Source organism: Mycetomoellerius zeteki, unplaced genomic scaffold, assembly GCF_001594055.1.
Source record: "Mycetomoellerius zeteki isolate Tzet28-1 unplaced genomic scaffold, Tzet1.0 scaffold204, whole genome shotgun sequence".
NCBI classification, from domain to species: domain Eukaryota; kingdom Metazoa; phylum Arthropoda; class Insecta; order Hymenoptera; family Formicidae; genus Mycetomoellerius; species Mycetomoellerius zeteki.
In genome coordinates, this window is record NW_017257000.1 from 168,757 (window position 1) to 180,508 (window position 11,752).

At 37.3% G+C, this 11,752-nt stretch overlaps 1 protein-coding gene across 1 annotated transcript in view; it reads right to left on the reverse strand.

Moving 5' to 3' along the window:
- LOC108722467 (protein lozenge) overlaps window positions 1-11,752 on the reverse strand; it is a 38,091-nt gene that overhangs the window by 21,364 nt on the left and 4,975 nt on the right. Inside the window, exons 3-4 of the mRNA XM_018447597.1 lie at window positions 9,621-9,734; window positions 564-875 (exon numbers count right to left, since the gene is read on the reverse strand). Coding sequence (XP_018303099.1) covers window positions 564-875; window positions 9,621-9,734 — 426 coding nt within the window. The remainder of the gene's footprint in view (window positions 1-563; window positions 876-9,620; window positions 9,735-11,752) is intronic.

Below are 11,752 nucleotides of genomic sequence, written 5' to 3' on the forward strand. Positions count from 1 at the left end.
TGTTTAGACCATCAAACTAATCATGTAGAACGCTTAAGTGTTGCTGAACTGCTACGAAAAGTTTTAACATTCAAGCAACTAATTTTAGTGTCTTACATAATTATTTTGATGGTCTGAAAAAATTATTTTTAGATCTATATATATATGTAGTTATATTTTTAAATACTTTAGCAAAACGTTCTTTCCTGAAGGCTCTCTTCGAAAAATTCATCTACAATAAATAAAATAAAAAATACATATATCTTTAAAACAATTCTTGTTAAGAAATGTAAAAATTTTGTTCTTCAAAAAGAAACGTTTACAAAAAATTATGTAATATCGAAACAATGTTATTGTTTTTTAATTTTTTGAAAAGATCTTTCAAAGATTCACATTCGCTTGTATTATAATGAGGATTTATGTCCTTGTCTAAGCTTTAAATAGAAAAAAAAACATTTGCATTTCATTTATTCAATTTTAACGTGTAAATACTAATGAGATTGTGTAATAGCTTTAAAACAAATCGGATTGACTTAGAATTATCGGAGCGACTTAAAATAGGCAACAACAAGATCAGAACTTACCGCCGTGCTGAGGACTGCGCTTGTAGCAATCCTGATGAACGGAAGAGCCACCAGTAGCCCCGAGGTGTGTACTGGAAGCCGGCGATGCGGTCGGGTCGGTGTTGTTGGGGTTGGTGCAGGCACCGCTAACCGAATTCGTGGTGACGTTGTTGCCAGTCTGCTGGTCGTGTAAGTGACTGCTGCTGTGATGATGGTGATGCTTATTCCTCCCGAACGATTCGAGTTCTCGCAAGTGGGACCTGAACGAGGTCGGCGCGTCGAGGAAGGGTCTTTGTCCTAGACCGAGCGCGCGGAATTGCTGATGTTGCTGTCCTGAAAAAGAGTTATTCACTACACACATATATATATATATGTATACACATCGTACTATTCGTTTGTAAGTTTGCGTCGTTTAAATTTTAATCATTAACTCAATAGTAATTGATATTTGAGGATCCAGTGGATTCGAATATTTTTTTATTTATGTCCCAAAGGTTTTGAAAAATAGTTTATAACAAATGTTTTTCACAATTTTACATAATTTTAAATTATATAATCTTATTTTTTGAATTTTGATCTTTAAAATGAAAAAAAAATCGTTCAATTGCGTAAACTTTAGATACATTAATTTAAAGTTTTGTCGGGTAAGTTGACCTGTGAATACCAGTTTAAGGAAATTTCGGAGCGATTACTAATTAGGATTAAAAATTGAATTAACAAAAAGATTCGATTTTTTTTTTATTACAAACCGCTTCGCGAATAATTCCAAAAGACGTACTTTAAATATTTTCTTTAGACGTCATTTGGATTTTTCTGTCTTTGACACGATTCGGACACGTGGAATTTCTAAAGCGGGCGGATTGACCAGTGCGCGTCTACATCATTAGTCCAATAGAACAGGATAATGAAGAAACTCGACCTCTCTTCCCTTGATAGACTTCAATAGCATTCCTCGCATATCCGGGACCTCACGGATAGACAGAATCTCGAGCCAAGTATCGCAGCGCATACATAACGTGGGTATTCCGATTCCCTATTACGTCGGATCCTAATACACGCTTGATACATATTGTTACACGACAATGCACATGACTCGGCACGTGCACAAGCTCGGCACATGCACAAGCCCGGACATAATAATCAGATGTGCATAGACGAAATATGTTAGATGTGGGATAATTGATACACTTCAAAGTTTCATTTGTCTCTCTATGGACATCGGTATGTAAGTATTAAAAGTTTGAAATTACAGAGGTTAACTGATAAAAATCGAAATAAAATTACAAAGATCACTAAGAAATAACCTTTGCAAAGTGTAGAATTTATTTCAAAATACATGGCAGACAAGAATTAAATGTAACATACGTATATTTTCACACGTATCAAGAATTCTGAGCTTTGTACAATAAGCCATTATCTAAGTTTTAAGTCTTAAGTCATAAGAAATTGACCATTCACAGTCGAATCTGAGAAGAATAATCGACTATGGTTTGTCGATTTCTTACTTAAGACTTAGGCCGGAATCCATAGTCCGGTCTTAATCTCAAGCAATGTCTTAAAATGCTAATACGGCTCTCTGATTGGTTCAGGCACTGGCTTAAGATCGTCTTGAATCTTGAGCAATGTCTATGGATTTCGCCCTTAAACTTAAGTAATGGTTTATTGTAGAAAGCCTATTAGAGTGAGAGCACAGAGTCTTGCATAACGCATAATGCATAAGAAAATGAACCAATCAAAATTCTTCATTTTCTCTCTTTCCATAAAATAAAAGACTCTGACTGGTTGATTTTCTTATGCTTTATCCCACAAACACAATAGAGCAGTAAGCCTTAAGAAATTGATCAATCATAGTCGAATGTGAGAAGAATAATCGACTATGATTGGTCAATTTCTTAAGGCTTAAGGCTTACTACTCTATTATGTTTGCGGGGTTATGCGTTCTGCATTATGCAAGGATTTGTGTTCCTGCGTAATTTCAGACTTTTAATATTTATATATTGGTATATAGAAAGAGAGAGAGAGAGAGAGACAACTCTGAAACTCTGAAGTCTATCAATTATCGATAGGTAACAAAAGTAGCACATTTGCCTTCACCGTTTTTCCATGCTTCTCTCACAAACTCTTTCTCTCCTTCAACGATTTCCGCACGAAGGAGAAGCCGAGCCTAGGCGCAAATTGTTATTCTTCGAGGGTAGAAGAGGAAGAAAAAGAGAGAAATAAAAGGAAGGAAAGGTAGTGAAGAGGAGAAAGACGGGGAAACGAAGGTAAAGAAGGAGAGAGAAACACCTCCGGCCACGAGGGCGAACGACAAATAAAGTTCGACCACAAACTGCACGAAATTGTCGGCGAGCCCAGATGGTCAGCTTCAGTGCTCTGAACCGATGCCTACAAGATTATTCCTTGCTACCGACTACCACGATCGGCCCGCGCCAGGAGATACTACAAGCGAGAGGCCCCGTGTATAGGGCCCCGCGCGGATCCCACGACTTCTCACGTACCGGACGCCGATAATGCCCCAAACGTACGGAACGTTACGCAGCGATGGGCCCATCGATGTACCCTTTGCTTGGTTCAGGCTCTCGCGAAAGGTCAAACGGTAGACACGAACTTCTACTGAAAAACCTTTTCAGTAAAAGTGGCTGTTCGAAGAAATTTGAGACATCTGTGTGATGATTCAATATATAGATGAAATCGTTGTGGAATTTTTAGATATTATTATACAGATTCTTTGCACGAAATAGAAATTATACATGGAGAGAATTTTTTCTTAGAGTTTACCCTGAAAATATGATAGTCGTGGGACAACATTGTATTTCGAAGAATTTTAATGTAAATCTCTCTCATTCATTAATAAAACTGCAATAAAATATAAAATACGTTTGATTAATTTTACTGAAGTGCATGATAAAAATCTTTAAAATATTGTATTGTACCACAATTACCATATTTTCAAGGTAAATTTTAAAAGAAAATTCTCTCCATGTAGGTAATGAAATATTTAAATATTATATTCGTATATTAACGCGGCTATTTCAATAAAAGTGAATGCTTGAGAAATTTTGAGAGACAGGTATAAATAATTCAATGAAAAGAAGCGAATCTCTCTCTCTCTCTCTCTCTCTCTGCCAGGAAACATGCTCTTTCTTTTTTATTCGATTCTCTCATATAAGATTAATTATAATATAATATAATACATTCCAGATCCAAGTTCGAACTCTGGTTGGGATAACACAAATTTTTTTGCAATAAATTCTTTGCGCTGTTCTAAGATGCTTATTAGCATCAATATTCTTAAATTAATTATCAATTTAATTTAAATTGTGACATTACTATTCCAGCTTTAATTTAAGATTGCATTTTCGAGATCGGTTACAATCTAGTTTGAAGAACTGGAAAATGTATTTAAAAATTCATGTAGAAACGTTATTAAACAGAAAGAATTCGTTTTGAAGTATCTAAAATTCCGATAAAAATGGATGCTTGAGAAATTTGTGCAAAGAATCCGTACATAAAAATTCCACAACGCGATTTCATCTACATCATTGATTGAATCATCCATCTCTAAATTTCTCAAGCGTCTTTTATTGAAAGTATAACCACGTTGATACAAAGTGACACAAGTAAAATTAGAATTAGAGTTGCAGTGTTCGAATTTTGAAAATTTATAAGTACTTATGACGTAGTTTACGGAATACAGATTTGTGCAAATGTAAAGCATCCTCAATTTATTATATTGTGTTGCAAAAGGCGGTAATAAAAGCCAAAGTTGAACTAACAAAATATTAAAACTATTATAAAAATATATATTATTTTTTAATAAAATTGTTTTTTAATTTATTGTTAGATATAGAACGTTTATTATCAATTTGTGAAAGTGCTGTTAATGAATAATATGTATTCAATTAAATAATATTAATGAATACATATTGAGAAATACGGAATAACACGGAGAGAGAAAGTGAAGTTATGCGTATTCATTGTCTTAATTAAAACGTTGTTTTAATTCAGAATTTTTTTAGTACTGCACTGAAAGTTGCTAATTTTAAGCTGTACTGATTTTCTATCAACACAGCGATATAATCGTGACGAATGCAATCTGGTGATAGTCAAGAATGCAAATATAAGAAAAAGAAGATGCTAGAAGATCGCTAGAAAAGACGTATGAAAAACATTTAATTACAATAAACAAGAATGATGGTGATATAACACCTTCATCAATCGCCCCTCCGGCTCGTGAAGCACGGATAAGAAGAGAGAGAGAGAGAGAGAGAGAGAGAGAGAGAGAGAGAGAGAGAAGGTAGAACGGAGAGAGCAATAATTCCAATCTCCACGGCACGAGTGGTGGACTTATCTAATCAAAGTGTGGCGGCTCCGGGAGGACGGAAATAGCGCGGCTTTTTCCTCCTCTCTAATAACGGGGCCTCTCCCTCCGCCCGTCTTACGTTCTCCTTGACGCCAGTAGTGCCCAGGCCAGTGCAACGTTTCCTCGATTTCAATTCTCCTTTGCTCTTTTTTTTTACATTACCTAACGTACTTCGCATATCCGTGCACATCCGCTCTCGATTTCAGATCGTCGTAACGATAACTGCGAATAACTTTTCCAGAGACTGCCATTTACGATTGTATATCCGAGCGGAAGCTTCGCTAGATCCGCCACTTTTCGACGTCGCTTTATCAGGAGGTGGTCTTTAATCGGACTTTTCGGTCGCCGATAGAGCCTTCCTCTGACCGGTATCAGGATCAAGAGTTGGCCACGAGGGAATCCAATCGCGAAGTAGCCCGGTTCCAATTTTAACATTTTGATTGACGGCCACCGACTGCCGAAATTGCTTCGTATGATTCCTTTCGTCGCTATCGGTTTTCTCGAAAACAATATTTAAGAGAATGTCGATTGACGAACGTACGATTTTGTAGAGATAAAGCGGAGCATATTGATTGACCTGGTAGCAAGGAATCAACGAATCGTCATCGGTTGGTGGCGACGGATCGGCATTCTTCTCGAACTATACGGAATCTTTTAGGATCTCGCGAGTTTCTCAAAAACAAACATTACGTCGCGTTTGTCGTTTGTTATTAAACAAAAATACAAAAATAAAAAGTTCATTCCTGGTGACATACCAGGCGTTGCCTCGTCGCTCGTATTAAAACGAGAAATCATTTCGCGAATCTATGGCATGCTACTAATAGACGACATTTCAAATATGGATCAATTACGAAGTGAAGCAAATTCAATTTCGATCTTTGACTGACAGCACCCATCCATCGATATCGTTTCGCTCGCTTGCATTTCGATGATTTTGGGCCACGGTGACGGGCAGCGGCCACTTTGTTTCGCGGACGCCTCTCCCGTTCTCGATTTATCCGTACCGTGCTCGATCTGTCCTGCGTTACGCTGCTGTTGCTGCTATCGTTTCAGTTATTGGCAACTGACAAATTACTTGGACACTACTTCGTCGTCATTGATCCGTCTATCACGAAAAGTCAAAGCTATCACCCTGCGTTCTAATCTTTCCGAAACGAAAGATATTCATATTCATATGCTTTATTGCAGTGCGTAAAATTTATACATGACAAATGGCAAGACATCAGCAGAACTGCTGTTACAAGTCAGCCAGTAGGTCGATTAAAACAAGGTATTACATTAGATATAAAAGAAACATAAGCTCGTCAAAAATAAACATATTCAAAAATTATTAACAATAACAAAAACATTTGCATTACATTTATATTTACATTATTATTATAAAGTCGCAAGAGGTGCAATGAAACCCGCGGCCGCAGAACGAAAAGAAGTCAGAAAAGGAGAGTCTTTAACGGGAGGTGGAAGCACGTTGAAGTATTTAACCGAAGTATAGGAAAAGGCTGCACGGAATTTGGCAAGATCAGACATCATTATCAAAAACATCTATTTTCTTTTTTCTGAACGGAATATTTATAAATCAATTAAATAAGGCAGCGGCAAACATGTTAAGATTTAATGTTGGTGCCTACGGAAAGAACGGTTTTTATAAAGTATCCAAAAATTTAACTACTGATTTAAAGATAATTTTATTGGACTCTGAAAATAATTATGTACACTGCAAAAAAATGTTCTGATTAAACCAACAACAAATAAGAACGGCATTTTTGAAAGGAAAATCGGAATTTCTTATTGGCTTTTTTTGTTAGTTTAATCAAACCATTTTTTTCAGCATAGAGATGAGCATTCAAACTGATTGCTAGAATGTTAACGATTTTTGCAGCAAGTTCGTCATGCTTGAAATTTTATAATTATTTTGATGATTCAACAAAATTATTTTCAGATATCTGTATCAAAACTTTTAGATACTTCAGTAAATAAATCGTTCTTTCCGTATAGTAATATTTCTATGTGACTTTTTAAATACATTTTCCAGTTTTTTAAACTACACGTTAAACACAACCAGTCTTGAAACGCAGTCCTAAACTAAAGATGGAACAGAGTAATATCACGAATAAAATAAAATTGATCGTCAATTTAATAATAATGATGTGTACAAGCATCGTAAAACACTGCAAAGAATTTATCGTGAATAATATTTTTTTCGTTTTCGCCAAATATCAAACATATATCTATTTTACTTTAAGTTTAAAAGCATAGACTAGTTCAGCTACAAAAACCTTATAATATGATACACTCCATAGAAATCACTACTCAGTCAGATTTTGAATCTGGACATGGAGTGTATCATATTATAAGGTTTTTGTAGCTGAACTAGTCTATACTTTTAAACTTAAAGTGAAGTAGATATATGTTTGATATTTGGCGAAAACGAAAAAAAGAGTTCTAGTGTAGGAATAAAAAACAGACTTATAATTTATCTTGTGAATTGAATGAGAGAGAGAGAGAGGGGGAGAGAGAGAGAGAGAGAGAGAGCCCCTGTGTCGGATTTGTCTCTCTTCCTGGAGGAAAGACTCGCTATTCTCTAAACTCTTTCGCTGCTGGTGCTACGAAGCGGCGAATTACGAAAATTGCTCGATTATTGGCCACATTGGTCTATGGGCACACGGGGTGCGGCGCGGAGGGATGATTTTCGATAACAAAAAGCTTGCGATTATGCACGCAATAATGAGAGCCGGCAGGTGTCTGCGGGGCATCGAGCGTCGCGCATTGTTGGCAGCACAATGAAAGCGCTGCCGGTTGTTTTGCTCGACGGCGTTCGTACGCCGATTGCTGCTGCATAGATTGTCTCCCTGATGCGTGCCAGCCGATGAGGCACGCCATCGGCGATGCCAAACCCGTGTATGCAATATGTCGTCATGCGTGTTCTATTCCGCGACGGTCCGTGCCACGCGACACGCGTTCATTCGCGTCTCTTTCGGGTTTGGAAAGGGCCAGTAGGTCGGCGACGCGACGTCCGGTCTGCTTCGAACCGACAGTTTAAACGACGTAAACAAGCCTGTCGTTTAAATCGGGTACCACCTACCACTTGTGGATTATCGGGAAAGACAATAATCGTAAAGACGTAAAAGCATGCGATACGATACTTAATATTTCTCCGATGTAATATAAAATCTATTTACAAATTGTTTCTGACATTTTTAATATTTTAAGATTTACTAACTTATTCATTATCAGATTAATTACTTTGATTTCTGTTTCTCAACACCCGAATGGTGATTCTTAACATTCTCATGTAACTTTAGCTGCTGAAAAAGATATAATTTCTGAAAAAGTATATTCTTTTTCAGTGTAAAAAGTCCTAAAAACACTTATTACTTGTTAAGAAACAAAATGTTGATTAAAATTTATTTTTTAGTCCCGGTAAACATCAATTAACAGTAACATAACATTAATGTTATAATTTCACACTCAATAATAGTACTGTTACGTATAGCATGTGTGTTATATTAGATTTACATACTATATTATTGAGTGTGAAGTTATAACATTAACTTTACATTACCGTTTACCGTTAGTTGATGTTTACCGGAATGATATTGAATCAAAATTTTTTTAGTGTTTCAGTTTTAAGTAAATGAATGGATCTTGAAAAATTTCGATTGTTTTGGTAAAAGCTTTCTGAAATTTTTTCTTTGACCAGGAGTGTATGGGCTTATTCGAGAATCAGTAATCTGTTGATGATGAAATCGAATGATGAAGTTGCTCGAATTGGAATCAAACATCTTTGTTGAGGGGGGGGACACTGAAGCGTAGGAAGGTATGGAAGTCAATGGACGCGCGCGCGACTTGAAACTTTAACTCCGCCGTTAAGTGCACTTTATGCCGGCTGGAAAATTGACGAGATTCACGCGTTTTTGCACCTGGTCCCGCCCGACACGCGGCCCGAGTCAAGCAGTAAAAACAACAGTAAAATCAATCACGCTCGACCATTTCGAAAAAAATAGTGGACCCGGCGGGTGTACGCGGCGCCCTGCTTCCATCAATACTTTATACAACAAATGCGAAACGCCCGCAAAAAACTGCCGTTTTCGCGGTTAACTCCGCAACGGCTATTAATCTGATATCGAAATAACCATTTTTTTTTACTCGCCGCGGATGCATCCGAAAATAGGTGTCGGCTGAATAGTCGGGCGCACGAGCGCGCGATGTCTCCTTTTGATCGCGACGCGACGCGGAGGGACGATCCCGGCAGTTATAAAACCGGAGGGTCGGGGAGCAAAGCCACCCCCCGATCGACTTTTACTGCATTTCGCGTGATTCTATCAATTTCGGCCGACCAGTAATGAGCCCGCCAACAGAATGTTTTAGCAATTTTTTTTCGGTATTTCCGCGGCAAATTAACGTAAGTGAGTTAGCGTATCCGGCGCGCACGAGCGCGCGCTTGTAAAAGCATTGTCTCTCGTATGTATGTATGCACGCATGTGTATTGGTATGCGAATAGTTCGACCCGAAACACGCACCAAGCGCGATACGCACGTCGACCACTGCATCATCGCGCACCATCTGCTCGGTAATGACTCCCCATTACCGCGTACAGGGACTTTCGTTGAATTATCGCTACATTTTCAGAGAATCCCCGGGGGCGATGCGGCAGCGTCGCGTCGGATAGATCTCGCGATCGAAGCGTTGCATAAAGTGTCGCATGTTCCACTTACTCGTTTTCGATCGTGGCTCGCGTGGTCCATCGACGGTCACCTTAATCGCTCTCGTGTAGGTCGCCACTTGGGGTGGTGTCGTCGACACGGTAATGGTGATGCTGAAGCTTTTTCCTGTCACATAGAACAATGTACACTGTTAGAAATGCTTCCTTTACATGTAAATAAAACTCGTGCTTATGAATGAAATTAAAAGTAATGAATGATTTAACTGAAAATTAAGTTACAGTAGTTACTAAAGTATAATGAACGTGTATATTAAATTTCATAAATTTTCATGAAAAATACATTAAATTTCATGTATATGTAAAACAAATATACTTTTCAGGTATAAATATTATACATTAAATTTAATGTAATGTCATGAAATTTTCAAAGTTCAAATTGTGTAACTTAAAAGTATATTAAATTTCATGAAATTTTTAACAGTGTACGAATATAATTGTCTATATATACCGAAATGTTTGCGCTTTCACTAATTTACTCTTTTGTATTTCTGTATTACTCTTTTATACGTCATCACTAATTTATCTTTTTATATCGTTTCAATCAATTTACGAATGTATATTTATTTTTAACAGTGTAAAATATCTCTACAGCACAGATCATTTTAGCAATATTGCTGCAACATTATAATGTTGTAGCAATGTTGTTATAAGCTTCTGTGCTATATAGAATTGGTTCGCAATCTTTTCGTCTAATAAAAATGTAAATTATCTTTATATGAAATTATTTTTCTCTCAAAAAGTAACTAATTTTTTTTAAATGTCTGATTTTCTAGACATGCAAATTTATATATGAGGAGCAGACTTTCAAAATGCGTTTTGTTCAAAATTTCATTTTTTTATGGTTAGAGATGGCGGAGTGTTCAATGTCAAAAGACTCATATTATAAGCTACTCTGAGATGTTCAGAAAGCATTTTGTCATCGTTAATTTATATGCTGAAAAAACGTAGACATTTCGAAGTGCATTATGTTTTTTAATTAGAGACAAACAAAATGCATTTGTTTAACATTTTTAGCAATAGTTTAGCAATTTTGTTTAATATTTTACATCCTACTGATTGATATATTGTTATTTTCTGTAAAGAGTGTAGTTTTTGTGTGCGTAGTTTCTTTCTTTCTCATTTTCAAAATTACCAATTTTGGACAAAACACATTTTGAAAGTCTGCTCTTAATATATAAATAATTTCATGTTTATTTTATCAATTAAACGCTGATTAACATATTTGTTTTTATCTTTGATTAAATGCGACCAAGATTGTCGCAATTTGAAAGACACCCAATTTGTAATTTACGAATTTGCAATTAACATCCGTGTCTATTAGATCTTAACGAAGCCTCGGTATTCTTAAGCATTATATATATTCTTAAGCGTTAAAAGATAATAGAGAAGAAGTGAATGCTGGGGGTGGAGCGGTCGTGTACATATATCATCGCAGAAGGTCTGGAAGTTGAAGGCTCGGTATATTAATTCCTTCTCCATAAACGTCCGTCGGAGAGATTGACTACGCGCTCTTAAACGGCCCATCGCGCGTTAATATGCATTCGGTAATTCGCCGCTCTTTCGCAACTCTTCCGTAGAAGAAGCAGCCAGTTGTCCCTTTTGACCAATTGTCCCTCTCGGACAGAAGGTTCGTTCTCGCGGTGAGAAATTTATACCTAGATTTAGTCTCTCGTTATTTACGTTCCCTTCGGAATTAGAAACTCCGGAGGAGTTCGGTATGCTTTAGCCGAACTAAGTCGTCGTGGTAGCCGACATAGAAGGCGATAACTTAACGAAAACAATTCATATGGATGCCATCTATTTCGCGGGTCAAAAGACCCGCGTTCGCCAAAACACTCGGTGTCAACTTGTCCAATATGACGAAACGAAACACGACCAAGACTGCTGTTTACGCCCAAAAGAGACGATACCTAACGCGCCGCGGACATGCAATCGTTTGTGTTGGCGTAAATGTCAACGATTTGTAATTGTCTCCCCTTGGTATACCCAGTTCCACCTCGCTGTGTCTGTCAACATGATAACCGGCATCAAACACCGCCGGCCCCCGCGCTACCCCCGGGAACTGCAACTGACTGCAGAGCTACATGGCGTTATATCCCAGTTATATCGCAGCCCTCTCCGCTC